The sequence below is a fragment of the Drosophila navojoa genome, chromosome 5 (assembly GCF_054131105.1).
Source record: "Drosophila navojoa isolate 15081-1374.11 chromosome 5, UAZ_NAV_1.0, whole genome shotgun sequence".
In the NCBI taxonomy this organism is placed as follows: domain Eukaryota; kingdom Metazoa; phylum Arthropoda; class Insecta; order Diptera; family Drosophilidae; genus Drosophila; species Drosophila navojoa.
In genome coordinates, this window is record NC_142893.1 from 6,938,874 (window position 1) to 6,960,096 (window position 21,223).

The following is a 21,223-nucleotide window of genomic DNA, read 5'->3' on the forward strand; positions in this document are numbered from 1 at the left end:
TGTGTGTGTTTTTTTTTTTTTGTTTTTGTTTTCTTTCATTCACTTTACGTTTTGACGTTTGTTGTTGGTTTGTTTTTGTATTTCTTTCATCTTACGCTTATAAATCTGTTAAATCGTTTTACGCCTTTAATATTTAATAATTGTTATCTTTGTAAATTATTCTTGTATGCAATGTGAAAAATGGTACTTGGTATAGTTTTTTGTTTTCGTTTTTATAATTATTAAATGTAAATGTTGTGGGCGGGGCCTGTATGTATGTATGTATTTTGTATTTGGTTGTTGTGTATGCGCGTATGTGAATGCGTGTGTGTGTGTTTGTGTGTTCATGTGTGGCGTATGTGTATTTATATGGTATGTGCGGCTTTGTATACTTTATAAAGTTGCATAAGTCTTTGCACTGTTCGTTACGTTCTATTGGAGCAGGACAATTGGAGATGGGGCACGGGGCACGGGGCGTGGGGCGTGGGCGAGCAGTAAAAACATTTCTTATTAAGTAAAATATGATTTCTCATTTGCATATACTAGATAATCCTTAACATCATTATCTGACGAATGTTGTTCCTCGCTCAACGTTGCGTTTAGCTGTTGTTGTTGTTGTTGTTGTTTCTCCTTGACAAGCATTAGTAACTGATTTGTTGCCGTTGTTGTAGGCAACGCTCTTTGACTGATATTATTATTATTATTATTATAAATGTGAATGGGTGTTGTTGTTGTCGCTGTTGCTGCTGCTGTTGTTGTTACTGTTGTTGTGTTGGTTGCTGCTACGGTTGTTGTTGTTGTGTTTGTTGTTGTTGTTATAATATTAGTGCGCAGGCCGCAAGCATTTGTTGATTGCAGCGTCGTCAGCTGCAATGGCCGCCAAATCGTCTTCTCCGTAAGCTAGTTCTGCCCGGTCCAATATGAATTGGGGTAGCTCGGTTTGCCGGTCGACTTGGACTGGCTGCTCGACTGTTGGCGCTGGCCAGCGCTGTTCGAGTCCTGCAAAAGGCATCAACAATATATACATTAATTAAATATGAGCAACTACAGACAGAGAAAGAGAGAGAGAATTAGGGTTAGCAGCATAATAAATATATGTATATATATATTATATATATATAGAGAGAACGCGTACACATATAGTTACTCATATAAATATATATATGTGTATGTGTATGGTTGTGTGTTTGTTTGTTTGACTGTGTAAAATTTCATGTTTGATATGCATGAATAATTAATACGTTTAGCCCGTGTTTTCCTTTTTCTCTTGTCAGCAACAAATTGGTCATAGAATCAAATCGAAAGCCAAATTAATTAATATTTTTGTTATATTGTTTAACTACAGTTATTAGTTTTAGACAAACAAAGGGTTAATACTACAGTTGTTATGTGCGTGTGTGTGTGCGTGCATGAATTATTGTTAGTTGTTGTTATATTAATTTCATATCTACTTATTTACATGCATTCGTGTTTAGCAACAATTTGAATATTTACCAAAAGTAACAGAGAGAACGAATTTTTAGATTTGTGTGTTTAGTTCACTTGATACAACAAACAACAAAGGAAAACTTACCCGGCGGGATGAGCTATGAATCCTGCCGTCCATCTAATGTTGTCCCATAAAAAAATCAAAAGAAATTATAAAGAAAAACAAAGTCAAACAATCGAACAGTTTTCATGCATTTCACAAATTTTTCATTTTATTTCTATTTGTTTTTTTTTTTTGTTTGTTTTTTTTTTTCTTTTTCGAATTGAAATCAAATTGAAGTTGAAATTCTTTTATCCCAGTTATAAAAAGTTCAAAAACTCAGGTAGTGTGTGTGATATAAGTGTGAGTGAGTGATATTCCCCATAAGCAAGAGAATGTGAGCTCGATATGATCGAAAGTATATATGCATGAAATGTTAGCTACGTTTTAATTAGGTTTACGAGACTTTTAGACATTTACGGCATTAGGAGCTATAAAACACTAGCTCATTAATTTTTAATTGTATAACAGTATAACATTTAAAAAAAAAAACTTGCTTAAGGCAGAAGAATAAGCTTGTTTCTAGAAGGAACTAGTTCAAACACTGGTAACAAAACTAAAAAAAAAAAAAAAAAAAAAAAAAAAAAAAAAAAAAATTGAACTAGTTCTATAACTAAATGAGTTTCATAATGTAAATTGACCAAAGTCTAGATTTAAATAATAAATCCCTTGTCAAATTTGATAAAAATTAGTTACAAATCTTTTGATTTATATTTCCTATTTATAACATAGTATAGCAATGGAACGATAAAATTCTTTGTAGAATTGTTAAGTAAATCATATCAGACCTCTATTAATTGAACTTTTCTTGTTAAGGTTTCAAATATATCACTTTCACTTTTCTTTTTAAGGTTTCAAAGAAATCACTTTTATGATAAAGAATGAGTTATACATTAGTTCTTCAGAAAGCATAGCAATTTACACCATAACCATTAAAAAATATACAAATGATTTATATACATATACATAATACAAAATTGAAACATAATATTGGTAGATCAAATCATATGAAGCCTTTACCATTAGTTCTATCTATTGTACATTATAAGGTTTGTCGTTTTCTTCAACTAGTTTGCTTTATGAACGAGATCAAAGTTTTGTCTATTAAATTCCATACTGGATTCCATAAGGTTAGTTAAATGATTCTGCAGATTTTTTTTTAGGAACTTAAATATATAATAATAAAATGAAAGCCAAATCGAATCAAGGCTAAAAAGAATTAAAATTAGTGCACAATGTGAAAAATGAAACAGTTAATAGATATTTGTATTTTTCGTTTTGTTAATATAGGATTTTTTTTTTTGTTTTGTTTTGTTTTTTTTTTTTTTTAACAACAGCAACAGCAATACAAAACCAATGAAACAATTTCTATGCATACAAAATAAATGTGTGATTAAAAACTGAAAACAAAGCATTGAAAATTTTGATGAGGTCCAAGTGTTAGATGTGAATGGACATGCATGATATAATTTCTTGTTTTTTTTTTCAAGTGTATGCGATAGTCGTCAAGCAATACATATATAGATATTTATGAAACAATAGCAATCTGTGTGTGTGTGTGTGTGTGTGTTAATTTTGGTAAAATGTTGCTATTTCTTTTTGTTTCTTGAATGTTCACTCTGCAAAGAACGTTATGCCACTGATATCGTCTTGTATATAGTTGTCATTATCTTGCTGACCGTGTCCCGGTATAATATATTCATGTTCATTATGTTGATTATGTTCACCATCACCATCATTATCGTCGTCATTATTATTATTATGATTTTGGTCATTATTGTGATGCCACATTTGCTCATTCTCGTACGCGTCTTGTTGTATATTATTTGGATTGTCTTGATTGATAAGAAACTGCTGTTCAGCACTGTACTCTACCTGATGGATTGGCGGATGGATCATGTTGTGATGTCCAGCCGCTGGCATCGGCAGATACATGCCATAAGGCTGAGCTGAAGTGCCGCCCGCTGTCTGTGTGTTGGCCATGTTGAATGGAGGCGGTGTGCCCGAGTGGAAACTCTGCTTCTCATACGACTGCAATGAAATTAAAATATATGAATATATATTATATATATATATATGGATATATTTTGTTTCGTTTGATACGCACATTGACCTTGTTTAGCGCCACATGACCCTTGCCATACATGGACGAGGTCAGATCGGAGCCTGTGCCAGCCTGCGGTTGATTGGAAACCGTTTGCGTTTTGCTCTGCTGATTCACACTGGACGAATAGCCGCCCTTGCTGTAATCCTGAGTTGTCTGCGACAGGGCATCATAGCTGGTCGAGCCGTAGCCAGCGCTATACGAAGGCTTTGGGAACTGGCCACCGGATGCTGTATTGGCAGCCGGTATTTGTTGCTATAATCATAAATATATACAATAGATTTAGCATTTTATAGATATTTGATTTGATGAATAGAGCCTTACTGGATAGATGGCTGGTGTGCCATATTGGAAACCGCCGGGCATTACATTGCCACCGTAGAAATAAGCATAAGGAACATTCAGCATTGGCGCACTGGAGCCAGCTTGTTGCGACATTGTGCTAGACACCTGTGCAAGGCAAATTATAAGAATTATTATAGATAACATGGAAATATTATTTACACTTGCTTCACTTGCCTCTTTCATACTCACATTACTAACAGGACTGGAGTTATTGTCGGTGCGAGCGAAGCGTCCATCAGTCATTGTTGAGTAGGCCACAGAGCCGAGATTGTCGCGACCGGCGCCCAGGCTGGTGGGCGTGTAGTTAAGATCGTAATATCCTTGCTGTAAGCCAACGAAATAAGAATAAAAAGAGTCACAATTAGGGTTAAGGCGCTGCACTTCGTCCACAACGGGACAGCAAATGTGAATAAATGATGTGAGTTAAGCTGCGATAATGGTTTAGGCAGAGCGCGTTGCCAGGGCAAAAAACAAAAGCAGCTAACACAGAACTGCGCACAAAAAAAAAAAAAAAAAATATTATTGAATGGAAAAAATGAATATAAACAAAATTAAGAGTTAAATTTTAACAATAAATGTTAAATGTGCCAATATATTATAAATGAAAACATAACGCAATTGGTTAGAGAATAATGATGATATTTGTCGAATGAGCGTGGAGTGGAGAGAGAGAGAGAGAGGATGCGGTGGAAATAGTTGAATCTCAGGACGTGCCGGAAATTCAAATATTTCTTTTTATGTTAATGAGCGTAAGAATTTTTAAATGCCAATTATTTTCTTCTTTTCTATTTATCAATTACATTGATTTTTTGTTTACTTTGCAATAAATTTGTTCATTAAATAAATTATGCAAGGAATTTGGATTGGAAGCGGAATTTTTTGGAATAGAATTTTTTGTTTTTCTTATTTTTCTCTTTCTGCCTGATTTGCAATAACGAAGTGCTCTACAATATATATTTAAAAACAGATATTTACATATATATATTGAGAGAGAGAAGACAAAACACACACGCATTGGATATATGTATACGCACACACACACATTCACAAATAATTTGAGACAGACACACGGAAAATTGTGAAATGTAATAAGAGTAGTGCATGAATTATATATGCCTTATCTGATATGATTTAGTTTATATATAGATATATACACAACATATGTATTAATAATGAGAGTAAATGGAATTTCGAAATGTTTGTTCTTTTATACAAATTTGATTTTCAAGCTGATTTTCGATTGCATTGAATTGTTGTTGATTCTTTGTTCTTTTTAAATATTTGTATATTGTTGTTTTGTTTTTGTTTTGCATTTTGCTTTTCTCCATGAACTCACCACATGTGGCACTCTCTGTTGCATCATTTGTAATTCCTCGTAGGAATAAACTGGTTGCTGATAGTATGGCAATCCAGTCTGAATATATTGACTAACCATTTGGATGTTGGTGGGCACCAAGCCGCTGCTGCCACCGCCGCCGCCGCTGCTGCCACCACCACTACCACCACCAGCACCACCAGCACCAGTTGAGCTGCTGCCGCTGCCGACACCGCCGGCGCCGACAGTGCTGCCAGCTGATGAGCCAACACCGACGCCGACGGCGCTGCCGCTGCCGGTGACACCGCTGCTGCCATTGCCGCCGGTGCCGCTGCTATTACTGCTGCTGCTGTTCTTGTTGGTCAGCGTGGCCAGCACCGCCGCTGCGGTGCCCGCCGTTGTTTGTGCAACTTGGGCTTGAACAGAAGCGGCATTGTTGCCAACGCCAACGCCAACGCTGGACGCACTGCCGCCGGCATTAACGCCACTAACACCGCCGCTTACACTTACGCCCGCTATCGAGCTGCCGCCCTGGCTGCTAACTGCTACCACATTGCTGCTATTGCTGTTAACGCCAGCCGTAACGCTGCTCGCCGAACTGCTGCCGCTCACATTGTTGTTGGCTAAAAGAAGCAGAGGACGCAGGACGCAGAAGAAGAATGTCAGTTTAGGCCAACACATTTACATTTATATCAAGTGTACTCACTATTTGAAACGACTGTCTGATTAGCACCTGTCGCACCGCTCACCACGCCCGCTGCACCGTTGCCCGTGCTGGCACTGCTGCTGCTGACGCCGCTGCTCGTGGATACACTGCCAGGTTGAATATCATGCAAAGAGAAGAGGTAAACAGTTAATGATCCATAGAGTTTAGAGTTCTCCTCTTTACAGTTAGTCAAAGATTAGTCTTTAGTTTAGGCATGCACTCAGCTTCGTCTCTCAATCTCTCTCTCTCTCACCTGTCGTAGTGCGCTGCAGCACCGGCTGCCGTGGCATCCTTAAGCTTGGCGCTTGTACTAAAGTTACCATACTGCGAGGACGAGTTGCTTGCGCTGCCAGCAAACCTTGAATGCACACCAAGGATAAATCGAACAAAACAAAACGTAAACGGAAAGGAATCAACATGAATATATGTTATTTATAAATAATATAGTTTTGATATATTATTTATACATACATATATATATATATTGGGTTAAGTGTGTGTTAAATTGTTGAATAACTTTTATATATGTTTTATAACTCTCTAAATCTCTGTAATGCTTGCCTTTAAATAACATTGTTTCATTACCACTAACATGTCTGTTAACTGTCCACTGTTAAGTGTCTCTCTCCTTAACATTCTTACAGAATTCTTAAGCATAAGTGTTAGCATAACTACAAAATTAATTCTACAATTCCAATTATTTTTCTCAGCCTCATTCTAAGCTATAAAGCCATATATGTCTTATTTGTTTCCTTTAATTCTGTTTATATCTAAAATTTAAATCAAAAATTGACAGTTTTTAGAGCTAACGAAAATTATTTATATACCCTGAGGCAGACTCTGAGCACAAAATATCTATAAGCAATATCTAAACATAAACTAAAACAGTATTATAAATTTATTAAAGCATAGGCCATATTTTAAATACATTCTCTTTTTACTAATCGACATATTCTATACATTCTCATAGCTCAACTCACATTACCTCTATTATAATCAATTTTCTGAATGAAAACCTATTCAATATTGTTTTCCAAGCATTTCAAATCTTTCGAATATTCAACAAATTTAACAAAAATAATTAAGCATGCAATGATAACTTTGATGTTCTTTAATAGAATTTCAGGCAAATGAATTATGATGGTTCTACTGGTAGTTATGAGGTGTTTGGAGATTGGTTGGTTGGTTAAAGCCCATTGCTATAGATATACATACCCGCTGCTGTTGGAGAGACCAGTATTGCCATAGACACTCTGGCTGGACTGGTAAGCACTTTGTGGTGTCGAATAACCCGATGTGAGATAGGCGGAGCTCGCATTCGCGCTGTTATTTTATATTTTGTTTTATTTTGTTTCGTGTGGGTTAAGAATTGTGGAAAATTTTTTGAAGGCGGGCGTTTTGGTGGATGTTAAAAGAAAAGAATTAAGTTAACAAGAAACGAAAAATAAACAAACAAATTTAACAAGAGCAATAAAAACAAATTGGAGATTAAATAAAATATTAGACAATTGCATTTTACGGACTAATTTGAGTTAGAGATCAAATTTAAGAAACGCAACCACAACAAATTTTGGTACTAAACACAAAATGAAAAATTTGTAAAAATCAACGTGTTTTGGGCTTTACCTGGAGCTATTTTGGTTGCCACTGCCGCTGATCGGAATGTTTTGTACTGCTGCACCGCTGCTGCCTGTCGCATTTTGCGCATTGCTTGCCGCCTGCTGCTGCTGCTGTTGTTGTTGCTGCTGATAGGAATTGACTGCATTCGCCTGATAGCTGCCATAGCTCGACGGCTGATAGCTATTCGACTGAACATTTGCATAGCTCGAGCTATAGCCCTGTACAACGCCCGCTGACGTCTGATAGGCACTGTTCGCCTTGCTGGCCGCACTGCTCTGATACGCATTCTGATACGATGTTGCACCATTGTTGTTGCCACTGCCCGCCTGGCCGTACGGATCGTTTTTGGTCAACTGATCCAAAGCATTGCCGCTCTGCTGCTGTCCTGCCGAACGTGTCGCATAGCCAGCCGCACTTAATGCATCGCCCTGCAACTGAAAACGTTCAGCGTTTACATATATCACATTGCAGAAGGAGGTAAAATTTCTACTCACGATTTGCGCGTTCTGTAGTCCAGCTGAGAGCGCCTGCTGCTGCTGCTGTGACTTGGTCTGGTAGTCATCCTGCTGCTGCTGCTGCTGCTGCCCATCGATGCTGACGCCCGCATTGAACTTCTCGGGCAGCGCATCGAAGCTGTCGTCCGTGCCAAAGTCCATTGCACCAAATTGCAGATCCAATAAGCCAATATTGTTGAGCGCATTATCTCCTGGCATTTCTACTGCGCTCGCTGGTATCTTCGATGGAGGCGGTAGCTTAACGCGCGCTCGCCTCACTTGCAACTGCTGTGCCTGCTCGCCGCTGTTGCTGTTGGGCGTGCCGCCAATGTTGGAGCCGGGCGCCGAGGCAAACACATTTGCATATGTGTTGGCATACGGGCCCGTTGAACTGTTGCTCTGGCTACCATAAACGGCTGCCATTGAAGGCTGAGCAGCAACGGCGGCTGCCGCGGCTGTTGGACTGGCGCCCTGCGACGTCAGCGAGTTGAAATACTGAGATTGTTCCGCTGAAAGTGTTGCCGATGGCTTCAGTGGCGTCTGCTGCTGCTGCTGTTGTTGTTGTTGTTGCTGCTGTTGCAGCTGCTGTGCCTGCTGCACCAGTGTGGCCGCAGCAGAGGCAGCACTCGAGAATGTATCAACAGCAGCAGCGGCCGCACTGCTGACGTACGGCGAGGAGCCAGCTACGCTGCTAGGCGTACTGCTCCCAACCGACTGTAGCTGTGGCGGCGGATTACTAACCGCCGCGCTATACTGCATCATCGGCGTTGTCGCTGAGGAGCCAACCACAGCTGCCGCCGATGGCGCTGAACTGCTGCTGTTGTTATCCTCACTGCTGCCAACCAGTGCACCCAGATGAGATCCTTGCCCCGTCAGTTGTTGCTGATGGTGCTCGAGGCCTGGCGGCGCTGATAACTGATCGGTGCCACCTGTTGGCGCCACACCGCTAACCACACTGGCCGCTGTCTGAGTGTTGAGATTGCTCGTTGTAAAGACTTTGCTGTCCTTAAGTGAACCCTCGTACTCCTCATTGTTCCAGTCACCCCAGGCATCGTCGTGCGCTTGCTGCTGTTGCTGTTTCTCTGCATTTTGGGCGATGGTATTGTCCCACAGCTCAACCTCGTGATGATCCTCGTTATTGGCATTATTTCGTATGCCATAGCCGCGATCACCGCGCGGGCCACCACTGCGGCCACCCATGCGACCACCGCCGCGTCCTGGACGTGACATAAAGCCGCCGCCACGACCACCATCTCGGCCACCACCACCGCCGGAGCCGGGGCCGCCTGGACCGCCACGTCCGCCGTTGCGCTGTCCACGATAGTTGTCATTGGCGCGATCTTCACCGCGATCACCACCACGAGATTCGCGCGTATTGCGGTCGTTCTCACGGGCCTCTCTGCCGCGCCCTAATAAAAGAATATTTCGTAAATATATATTCGGATATAGATGGATTATAGGGATAACATACAGCCGCGACTGTCGGTGCCGCCGCGTCCACCGCGATTGGCGCTGCGATTGCGTGACTTCTCACGCCTGTCGGCATTTGCGTTACCATCTGCCCAATCGGCGTCGCCGCCAGCGCCATCCGCTACAGCATTTGCAGCCTTATTCTTGCGTTTCTTCTCGTACTTGGCAAAGGCGCCCTGTATATTAAATATATATTTAATTTATAGGTAAATTTGTTTAAATGGTATTCTGTATTTAAGCACGCACCTGTGGTAGAATCTCGATCAAGAAATTGGCAGCTGCCTCTATATCGTAATCGCACTCATTCAAGGCGCAGCAGACTTCCTCCTCGGAACGTTGGGTCATTGTTAGCAATAGGGTGACCTTTTCATTGATCTGCGGATCCTCTGTGGTGCTATTAGTTATCTGGGCAATGCGCAACTGTTCCGTGGTGGCCTTCGGTTGGGCCTTCTCTGGTTTCTCTGTCTTGTTCGCATCGGTTTTCTTGTGCACCGTTGCGGCATGTGTGATGGTGCCCACATCATTGTTACCACCGCCACCGCCGCCGCCGCTGCCGCCAATGTGAGCGGAATTTGATTTTTTTTGAGTGCGGCCGCCGCCGCCGCCGCCCCCTGAACGAGTTTGTTGTGTGCTCATCTCTATGTACACTGTATATACAAATTAGCTGCAATAAGTGCAAAACAAATGCCAGGAAATTGTAAAATTTGACTTTGATTTGGATAAATATCACACGAGATTTCTCTTAAAAACAACAACTCGAACGAAACTAGAGCCTAGGCCAAATTGGTAACAAAAGCGATGCCTACTTAAGGGCCTATTTAACTGGGATACATTCCAGTGTCGTGGACTCAAACCGTTTTTCATCAGAAGATAAAAAACAATTAATTAAAATTAAATAAGCAAACTGTAAAACAAGTAAGAATTGACTACATATTAATACGTGACGTTTCAGTGTTGACAAACAGCGAGAAAGCAGCATCAACATCAGCAAAAAGAAAGAAAAAAAAAAGTAACTAACAAGTGTCATACGCTAAGAGCCAAGTTAGAGATGGGCAAGTAGCAAAGCAGACGAAGAAGCATCAGGTCAACAGCAGCAGCAACAACAACAACAACAGCTAACTAGCCAGCCCAGCTGAGTTCAATGTACATTTAATCAAAGAGAATGGAATAATGAAAGAACGTGAACAAACACGCACACGCTCACACACACACACACACACACACATCGAGAAGCAGACGCGCAAAGATGGAGCACGCACGCACGAAGTGGAACGCAGCATTTAAAGCGTTGAGAATTTCAGAAAAACAAAACCGAAATGCACAGCACGGAACGAACGGAAGGATAAAGCAATAACGAACAAAAGCAATAATAGCAACGCCATCGAGGCGGGCGTGTGTATTCGCAAAACAGGTAATATACATATTTAGGGAAGGTTGTGGTGCGGGCAGAGCAACGTGATCGACGTCTGACAAACTGAGGCACGAGGCATTACGAGGGGAGGCGACGCAAAGAGGGGTTGTTGTGCTATCACAAATAAAAGTATAGACTCCAGTTCGAACGAAAATAGAATATACATTTTCTCTTTTGGCTCTCTCTTTGTTATATTTATGATTAATATATTGGGGCTTAACAAATTTGCTTCATGATTAACAATTTTTCGTCACATTGCTCATATCAGAAAGCTTTGTCATACGCGAATTGCCAAGCCAGCAGCTACCGCCGCTGCCGCTGCCGTTGCCTCTGCCGACGACAACAGAGCTCTCGGAGTCGCTTCTTTTTTTTTTTAATATACTTAAATATGTTCATATAAAGCAACAAGCCCAAACAGTTTAAATTAAATTCACTTTATACACTGATCTACGTATTTTATAATCAATTATATTGAGCACTTGCATTAAACCGAAAAAATAATACCTTATTTGCGGTATGAATTGCACAGCTCTTGCATACACAAAAAATTGATTTATAAACTCTTGGGCCTGTTCGCTTCGGTTTTCCTGGTATGCTTTGTGTTCGGTTTTCGTTAAGCCGCAATAGCGGCGTCTCGTTCGCACTGCCGCCACTGGAGTTCAAAATACAGTGTTGCCAGCTGTAACGGCCGTACTGCGGAAGGCAGTTCTAGTAACAAATCGTGTAATTTATATATATGAAAATTATGTTAACACATATCACTCGCACAAATTTTTAATTCATTTTAAGCAAATATGTATCAATAAACAAATGGCAGTAATATTCTGTTCAGCATGTACAACACTGAAAATGCGTTGGCATTTTGCAGCACTGGAAGCGAGGGCATTGAAACCAAATGATGTGCACAAAGCGGAATAGAAAACCGGACAAAATGGTGTGCATTTAAGTACATTGATCACACACTCTTATAAATAGTTTAGCACAAGAGTCACAATTAATTCACATTGTCAATATCATGATGGAGATTGAATATTGGGGGCGTAGGTGTTCAATATTGGCTTCTGCACGCCAGCCATTGTCTCCGACGACTTGGCCATGTGCACCACTTCGACGCCATTTCTGCAAATAGTACACTAGCTGACCCTTTCGCTCTTATGTAAACCAATGGGCAGTGTAATTATATTGACTGCGGCTCCAGACAGCGGGCTAATTGTAAATTTTCAAATTAACTTTTATGGCACATTCCAGCCAGTTATCAATGGGAAAACACAGCACATACGTGCAACCAAACTATTAGTACAGTTTTACACTATTTTTGTATATTAATCGCGACTTTTTCACGTGTAAACAAATTTTCAATGTAGAGCAAACCTCAGTACCTGCAAATGCGAGAACGCACTTATATTAAAACAGTGCTGTGCAACGGGTAGTAAATATCGAATACTGTCTTGAAAAAGACGGTTGCAATAAATTTAGTATTAAAAACATTTTTAAAAATAATTCATATTATTGGTAATAAAATATGAATGAAATAAATGCTGCAGAAATGTAATATTTGTGTTTTATATATTATAATGTAATTAGAAACCTTTTTTGTGATTTTCCAAGTTACTTTTGCAAGCGACTCGATTTGGAGCGGGAACGAAGATTCATGTACAATAAGTAACAGAAAATAAAGAAGATTGGTTTTTAAAGTTGTAAGCATATTTATTATTTTTTGCTGTTTTCTGTTCAGTTTAAGAAATTTTAATTATTATTACTTGATCAAGTTAAATTGTTCGATAACGATAAATAGTCGACCGATAAGTCCTGTGGCGGCAAGCTTAAACCTCATATTTATGCATCATTGCATCGCAATTGTCCGTCCAAAGTTGCGCAATTAGAACGATTGCATTTTGTGTAAGACGGCCAATTGCTGATGGAAACTCGTTGCTAACCCAAACCGAGAGCTGAGCTCACTATGATCTGGCCCAACAACAACAACAACAACCAACCAACAAGCTGCCACTATTGGTGTTGTACATTATTATTTTGTTGTTTTCTTTTTTTTTTTTTTGCCTAAATCTGTAGGCCTTGAGGAAACGTCGAAATCGCTTCGACTTGTTTACTGAGCGCGCGCAGTTGAAGCGGGACTGACTCGAAAACTGCAACAAACTGAGAGGCAAAAGCACCAACAGCAGCAGCAGCAGTAGAGGCAGAGGCTGAAGCAGACTCAACAATAGAGCGGCCGTCGCGGCGTCGGCAGTGCTGTTTTGTCTTTTGGCCCATACAGATGTGGGCAACGCGTGTGCGTCCGTTATTTTATTATTATTATTGTTGTTTATTATTTAAGCTTTAACTTTTTGCTCGCTGCGCTTGCCCTTTCGTTTCGTTACGTTTCCGAATAACAACAACAGTGTGTTGAATTTTTTCTGATTTTCGCGTTCGCTCCAGAAACAAAAAACAAACAGCTGCACAACACTACAAGAGTAAAGCAGTCGCCGCGTTTTTGATTTCGGCCCAGCCAAGAGTGGAGGTTAGTTCGATTGTTGTTGTTATTGCTGGTGCTGGTGCTGGTGGTGCTGCTGCTGCTGCTGCACCTTGCGCAGTCCGGCCCCCTAAGAAACTGCCCACCACTAACTTCCCATTGAGAAACAAGCCAAGAATTGCAGTGACTCTGTGTACATGTGTGCGTGAGTGTGAGCGCTGAGAGCGCGCAGCTGTCTCTGTATATGTGTGTGTGCGTGTGTATTTTCTTGTTAGAATGCACCTTGTGGTATTTCAAAATCCGAAAATTGCCAAATACAAACGCCTTTCGGAGACTGTTGCGAAATATTCCAGCTGCGCTGAAGGTAAAATTTAGCAACAAGAACAAATACAAGGCCCGTTATTGTCTATTGTTGTTGTTGTTGCTCTTATGAAAATCCATGTGTCTATTTTAGATGCTTTATATATGTATATATGATATGATGGCTATTTACAAAGGAATTCTAATTCAGTGTGTGTGTGCGGCTGTGGGTGTATGTTCTTTATTGCGGATTATGTGGCAACCAAGGGTATATGACAGCCCCTGCTGCTGCTTCTGGCTTTCCAAATGTTCCCACACACAGACACAGACACACATGAACACATTAACACTCTGTGCATTGGCCAACATTTACCTACGTCACGCCCACCTGATTTTCAGTGCAATCGCGTTGGCCCAGTTACGGGCGTGCGCGCGCTCCAAGACAAAATACTCCTACAAGGTCGATTGCCTCTATATATGCTGTAGATATGTATATGTATGTGTGTGCGTGCATGTGTGTGTGTGTGTTTATTTCTATACCAGTTTCTAAACTTGCCGCAGCCAGTTTCAATTTCTACTGGGATTATCTGCTGCTGCGCTGCTTGCAGGTGCTGCTGCTGCTGCTGCCACGGCTCACTCATTACGACTATTCGTTTTTGTCCGTCTCTTATACCTTTTCGCATCTGTGTCTATGTGTGTGTGTGAGTTTGATTGTGACATAGAAACCAACTAAGAAGTATGTGGCAATTCATGCTGCGCGTCTCATGGACAAAGCCTATTCACATTTACATATGCACAGCCAAACACACAAAAACCACACACACACATACTCACAGCTGTATGTTTTTATATAACTTGCTTGCTCTTATTGGCTGCATATGGTTTTCCATTTCAGCACTCAGCACTCAACATTCACACACACACATGCACACGCATATGCACATTCCCAACAACATTTTGCACCAACTGACGCACACAATTTCCCCAAATGCACACAAACACACAGGCACGCACACGCACACACACGCACACAGAGCTTGCAAAAGATCTATCGCATGTAATGAAAACGGGCGCAACTTAGCCTCACGCCTGTCGTCGCCGTCGCCTTCTCTTCTATCTCTTCCTTCACTTCGTCTGCTTCCCACACCGCTTCCTTCTTCTAACCATGCCGTGTGCTCAATTCACACATAGACAGCGTGCTTTATGTGCGTGTGCTTGTGTGTGTGTGTGTGTCAGTGTGCAAAAATGCTCGAAATTGTGCCTGCAAACACAAACACCCGCAACTGCAACTGCTGCTGTTGCCGCTACTGCAACTGCAACTGTGGTGCAATAAACGCAACGCATATTGCGTCGGCGTTGACGTCGCCGTCAACGTTGGCGTTGGATGCGCTGAGTGTTGAGCTGGATGCCCGGATGGTGGCGACAGTCCGAGGTCGCCGCATAGGTAAGCTAAGCAAGCAAATCAAAAAAAAGAAACAACCATCAACAGCACGAGATATAGCAACAACAAAAACAACAACACACTCTAGTTACTATCGTGCGAATAGGCCGCAGTCGCCGAGCGCTCTTCAGGCCCACTACCAACTAAACCTGTTGACCTAATTTCAAATTCTGCTGCTTGCGCCAGTCAACCGTTGTTGTTGTTGTTGTTGTTGATGGTGGTCGTGCTGCTGCTGCTGCTGCGCTGCCACTGAGAGCTCGAGCGCGCCAACGATTGGCAAATCTTTGCACAGAGGCTTCGTTTTTTAGAGGGGTTATGAACTGAAGCATATATGTGTCAAATAATAAGCAAATAATTATGCGCAGACAAATACAAATTAAATATATAAATATAAATGAATAAAAATATATAATTGTAAAATTATTTAAATATTATATTTATATTATTATACATAAATAATAAATATATAAAATATAAATATGAAACTAAAATATATACAAATATGTACCATTATATTTCTTGAAAATCCCCTTTTTATCTAAACGAAAATGGAGCGGCGACTACGCCACTGGCATTTCCGTCCCAAAACAAAACAGAAACTGAGACTGCCAGTCAGACAGACAGCAGCAGCAGCAAGAGACGTTCGCTCTGTCTGTCGGTCTGTCCGGCGCGTCTCTGTCACACACACACACACACACTCGCACACACACACACAAACACATTTTGTACTTCCACCAGCTATTGCAGTTTGCTTGGGTTTCAGTTCGTTCGTGCGCGTCGTCGACGCCAGCGCCAATAAGCGGAATAGGCAAAGGCAGCGGCAAACGGCATCGAAAATCGGCATCGACATCGGCATCGAAATTGAACGAGAGAGCGAACTGATCGAATAGAATACGCGCGCAGTGAATTTTCGAGGGAGGCGTTGCGCAGGTGTTTCGCAAAAAAAGAAGGAAAAACAATAACAACAACAACAACAACAACAACAAATAAAAACGAAATAAATAAACAAATGCAATTGGCAACTAACTAGAACGAAAAGTGATACAAAACATAAATAGAGTGCGCGCGAATAGGCGTCTAAAGCGTGTGAGTACCAAACACATATCTTTCGGAAGCCCAATAATGTACGTCCCAGTAACCACCACAAGAAATAAAAAAAAAATGAAAAAAAAAATTAAGAATTGCGGTCGCCGCCTGCCCCAATGGGCCGCCGACGCCACCGCAAAATGCTGCTGCTGCTGCTCCACTTGTCGACGCAGTGACGAAACGTATGAGTGTGTGTGTTTGTGTGTGTGTGTGTGTGAGCAGAGAAAATCAAGTGAATCAAAATGAGCGTATAATTAGGTCAGCACAAAAAAAAAGAAGAAGAAAAAAATTTATACGCCAGCCAGAGTGCCACTTACCAAAGAGAGCGCGAGCATGGTGTGCGGAACGAAACGAAACGAAACGGGACGGAACGGGACAGCACGGGACATACCATTTGCCATAAATAATTAGAAACTAATTCACGCCGTTTTAATGCAATTTGTGCAGCAATTAGAAACCAATAAGAAAGTTGCGTGCGCATTAAATGTCAATGCACAAGTTTAGGCTTAAACTGTAATTATATACATAAACTATATAAATATATATGTATGTATGTATATTTAAAAGCTAATGCAGCAACAACAACAACAATGCGTAAACAAAAATGCTGCATGCCGCCTGCCTAGTTGGATATTTAGCGCTCTCACTTAAATTACGCTCACGCGCCTGCTCTCTCTGGCACTCTCTCCCGCTCCCACTCTCTCTCTCACACATTTCTTACTCTCTATTTTGCTTGGCCGCGCTCTCTTTTGCTCTTGGCGCTCAGCTGAGCAGCTCTGCCTACAATTGAACTATTTTTTACGCCTTTTTCTTGCCTGCTTTTCTTGGCTGTTGTTGTAGTTGTTGCTGTTGCCATTTGCTTGTTGGCCGTGGCAAGTGTTTCGCAATGTGCGCGGCGGCTGCTGTTGCTGCTGCTGCAGCAAATGAAATCATCGCTGCGGCAGTTGTTGTTGCTGTTGTTGCTGTTGCTGCTGCCGCTGCTGCTGGCATTGATGTTGGGAGGGAAATTCCTGTTCCACTTTCTATTATGGGAGTAACGTCGCTGCCGGCGTCGCTGCTGACTTCGCTGTCAACGTTCGTTGTAATAAAAGCAGCGACAGCAGCAGCAGCAAAAGTAGCAAAAGAGCACGTAGCATTTAACTGTGTCACCGTGGAAAGTGGTTTCACGTCGTCTGTCCCACTGTCCCGCTGTCCCACTGTCCCGCCGTCCCACTGTTCCGTCTGTTTGTCGTCTCGTGTGCCTGTTTGTTCTTGTTCTTTAAGCACATGTCACTCACACACATACGCGCACACATACATGTACACGATCCAATCAGAAACCAACTCAAGCTTAGACTTATTGGGCGCAGCGTTTTTAGGGTACGCACAAACCAACCTAGTTGGTTGGACTTGTATTTAATGAGCAACGCAAAGGGTCTAATTAGAACCGAAATGTCCATCTGCTATGCTGCTATATTTAGATTTGAGCCGCTTATAAATAAGCATATTAAATAAATGTATTAAATAAATCAAAATAATAATATTTTATTAAGCTATGCATTCATCTACTAACAATTGCAAGTTTCTACAAATCAAATCCAATTAACTCCCATTCAAACGCCAATTGGAGCTCGCGCTTCTCAATGAATTCAACCTGGAAATCCATTCAAAGCTAACTTCGCCTTATTAGAGCCAACATATTTGCAAGCCCAACTAGAACGTGTGCCTGATTGGACACGGCGCCTACAGAGGAACGTTTTGGGAATGGTTCATTGATTTGCGGTCTAATGAAAGCAAGGCATGCCAAAGCGAAGACGCAAAACAAAAGCAAAAACAAAATCAAAAGCAAACAACAAAAGCAAAGACAACAACAAAATCACAGCTCGACCGACTGACTCATTTTCTTTGAGCATGAATGAGGGCAAAAGCACAGTGAAGGGGCGTAGAGGCAGGGGTGTGGGGTATTGGGAAGAGGTACGACCTCATCTTGATGCCACTAGAAAACCGGTAGGCGAATGCTGTTAAGGTCAAATCGGTTATGCGAGTGTCTGCTGCGTGCATATGATTAAACCAACAACAACAGCTAAACAAAAGATTTATCAAAATTCAATTTGAATTTGAATTCGAAAGAAACAGGCGACGCTGGCGTCGACGTCGACGTCATTAAGGGCTCTCAAATTGTTCCAATTATGTCGCCGTGCTGCTTAGGCAGTGCGTGCGTCTGTTTGAATGTGTGTGTGTGTGTGTGAATGCATGTCTCTCTCTCACTCTCTGACTGTGTGTGTGTGTGTGTGTGTGTGTGTGCACGCTCTCATTTTGGCAAGCAACACTGTGATTTGTTTTTGCTTTTCATTTTAAAGTTTGCCAATTGGGAGCAGCGCATGAAAATGCGGGACATCCCAAACATGCGTCGCAGTCGGCGTCGCTGTCGCTGCCACAGCAGCAGCAGCTGCTGTTGTCGTTTGACCCAGTTGCTCTCGAAAAACTTGACCCAATGACTCCATTGGGCAGCTAACTAGCTTAACTAGCCAACTATTATAAATACTCTCGCATTTTTAATGCCAAAGCGCCAAAAATAAAAACTAAAATAAAGAAGCAACAACAACAACAACAAAAAAACACCTAAGCCACTCATAATTAACCATACGCAAAGGCAACAACTATTTGTGTGCGTGTGTGCGTATGTGTGTGCGTGTATTTGCTCCCTTTGACTCCACTTAAACCAAAGAAGAGGCAGAAGACGAAGGCCCAAAATCTATGGTGCGAAGCTTTTATACTCTAACTGTGCGATCTGATAAGATTGTGCAAACTTATAAGAATTATCATGTTTAGCTTATTGGAATTGTTTTTTTTTTTTTTGCGAATTCTAGCAGAATTTCTGTTATATTCGAATTTGCAGCAATTGGGAACCGTTTGGTAGATTGGAAATTGTTTGAATTTAGACGAAAATATAAAATATAAAATAATAATAAATATAATATTTATTATTTATGCATATTTGAAATAAAAATTGAGCTGACAATTGTTGTAATGCGGGAAAATCTAAAGAAAAATCTGTTGAAACAAGTTGACCATTGAATGCTCTGAGAAATATTATATTTTAATATTTATTTTGCATATTTATTTAGTCTAAGCAATATTCTGCTTCTGTGATTTCTCTGGCTCGCCCTCGCTCCAGCTGTTCAAATAAATTTGGAAGTCTTTGGATATCATTTATGGATATCTGAGCATAAGTAGTGGGCATCGGATGATTTATTCAATGTGGATTTTCTGCATATTTTGTTATTTTCAGATAGTTAAGATTTATAAAAAGCTTTCTTACTTACTTGACAATTCTACCTATCTTACTTACATGATTTTACCTGTAAAGATAGAACTACATACATATCCATACATACATATAGTTATTTTCCTCTAGATCACTTTTGTTGCCTGTTCAATAAATTCGACAACTTTGCTCTTTAAACTATTTGAGATTGAATTGAATATCTACATATATATCCAGATAAATACTTAATGATACATTTTTATGTTTTTGTATCTACATATATGTCTATGCATACATTTATCTATCTACACACATCCATAAATATCTGCATATGCCATCTAAAATATGTGCTCTTCAAGTTCAACGTAACAACAACAAATTAAATGAATTTCTTGTATGCGCTGGACGCTTGTGAAATGTGCAACAAAAGTGTTTAAGAAACGTTGAATACCCGTCCAATGGCAAGGGCATCAAATAAACCAAACCGAATGAAACCTGTTATAATGAAAAAACCTTTTTATATTGTAATTATTTTTTACATATTTTGGTTTTTATTTTTATTTATTTTTTATTTTTTTTTTGAGGGCGCAAAAGTGAAGAGATTTACATAAAAGTTGGCACTGGGATTATTTAGGCCTAAAAATTAAAACTTTTGAAATGCCCCCAATTTGCATGATGATGTACTATATGGTATGTGTGTGTGTGTGTGTGTGTGTGTGAGTGTGTGTATATGTATATGTTTAGCTATGTTTGCTGGCTTGGGAGTCTTGTCTGCTCGATTGTCCCTGGCTTTTGTGAACTGGCTAATGCTAATGCAGATATCTATTTATATATACATATGTATGTATATACACTTATATATCTCAATATACATACATACATACATACATATATCTACATTCATTTCAAGGTCGCAATTTGTTATGTTAAAATTCGTTTTGGTTTGTGACTCTTAAACCAAAAAAAAAAAAAAAAAAAACAAAAACAAAAGCAAGAGCAAGAGCAAAAAAAAAAAAAATAAAAAAAAATAAAACCATCCCAACTTTGACCTATTGAAGAGACGCAGCTGTAGACGCGCTTCGACTTAGAATGCAGCTGTATCTCAGTAAATGTAACTGTAGCTGAGTAACCGCGTGTATCTATGTGTATCTGTGTGTATCTGTGTGTGTGTGTGTGTGTATTTGTGCTTGTGTCTCTGTGCCCACCTGCCCGACCAAGCCAATTGGCCTCAATAACTTTGGTATTTTCATGCAACGTGGCGAACGCCCAAAAATGGCTTTTTTATTTGCAGCCCAACTTAACTGTACATAGACAGACATATATATACATCTATATACATATATATATATATATATATATGCCTGTATGCATATACCTATACCCATACATATCTATATATCTCTGTTTTGGCTTGTTCTTGGCCAATTTGTTGCATTGGCTTTAAGCATTGGTCAAAACCTCTCCAGATGCTGACCCCGATTTGATTGCTTTTTGTTTCGTTGCCCGCTCATAGGCAGCAAAGCGAGCATATTGGTTGGCCAGTCGGCTTTGCGTTCCCGCCGCCCTTCCCCCCTGGTTTTCCACTATGGTAAGCCAAACATTTGCTTAAGTGGGGAGAAACAAATTTTATATGTGTCTTATTTATTGATAGATTCTATGGTCGTGCATAGCCCAGACTTTTAAATGCCATTAGTTATGGCTATGGTCTTG

At 40.5% G+C, this 21,223-nt stretch overlaps 2 protein-coding genes across 19 annotated transcripts in view; one reads left to right on the forward strand and one right to left on the reverse strand.

Moving 5' to 3' along the window:
* lig (ubiquitin-associated protein-like lingerer) lies at positions 1-12,447 on the reverse strand. 10 transcript variants are annotated; one of them, XM_089262096.1, is made up of 15 exons: positions 12,352-12,447; positions 9,808-10,225; positions 9,563-9,737; positions 8,092-9,500; positions 7,604-8,031; positions 7,193-7,300; positions 6,231-6,335; positions 5,978-6,084; positions 5,782-5,894; positions 4,131-4,280; positions 3,936-4,061; positions 3,615-3,866; positions 3,383-3,538; positions 1,553-1,585; positions 1-978 (listed from the first exon to the last, which is right to left on the reverse strand). In XM_089262096.1, exons 2-15 carry the CDS (start codon positions 10,195-10,197, stop codon positions 880-882), a joined length of 3,651 nt encoding a protein of 1,216 aa, XP_089118222.1. In that variant the 5' UTR covers positions 10,198-10,225; positions 12,352-12,447; the 3' UTR covers positions 1-879. The 10 variants fall into 10 exon arrangements, with proteins under 10 accessions (XP_089118222.1, XP_089118219.1, XP_089118216.1 ...); XM_089262093.1 differs by having other exon boundaries at positions 4,146-4,280; positions 5,389-5,894; XM_089262090.1 differs by having other exon boundaries at positions 5,389-5,894.
* LOC108655108 (uncharacterized) overlaps positions 10,428-21,223 on the forward strand; it is a 17,712-nt gene continuing 6,916 nt past the window's right edge. Inside the window, exons 1-3 of one of the 9 annotated variants that reach the window (XM_089262100.1) lie at positions 13,149-13,487; positions 14,635-15,183; positions 15,944-16,304. Coding sequence is in view for 1 of the 9 variants with exons in the window: in XM_089262097.1 (XP_089118223.1) it covers positions 13,684-13,803 (120 nt within the window). In the remaining 8 variants the exon portion in view is untranslated. The other 8 variants (XM_089262099.1, XM_089262101.1, XM_030383732.2 and 5 more) reach the window with 8 other exon arrangements.

Coding starts and splice junctions, on each gene's coding strand:
- lig (XM_030383738.2), bottom strand. CDS start 10,197: ATGAGCACACAACAAACTCGTTCAGGGGGCGGCGGCGGCGGCGGCCGC. Junction 5,895..5,977: donor TCAGACAGTCGTTTCAAATA/GTGAGTACACTT, acceptor TGCTTCTTTTAG/CCAACAACAATGTGAGCGGC. Junction 3,539..3,614: donor TGGCGCTAAACAAGGTCAAT/GTGCGTATCAAA, acceptor ATTTCATTGCAG/TCGTATGAGAAGCAGAGTTT.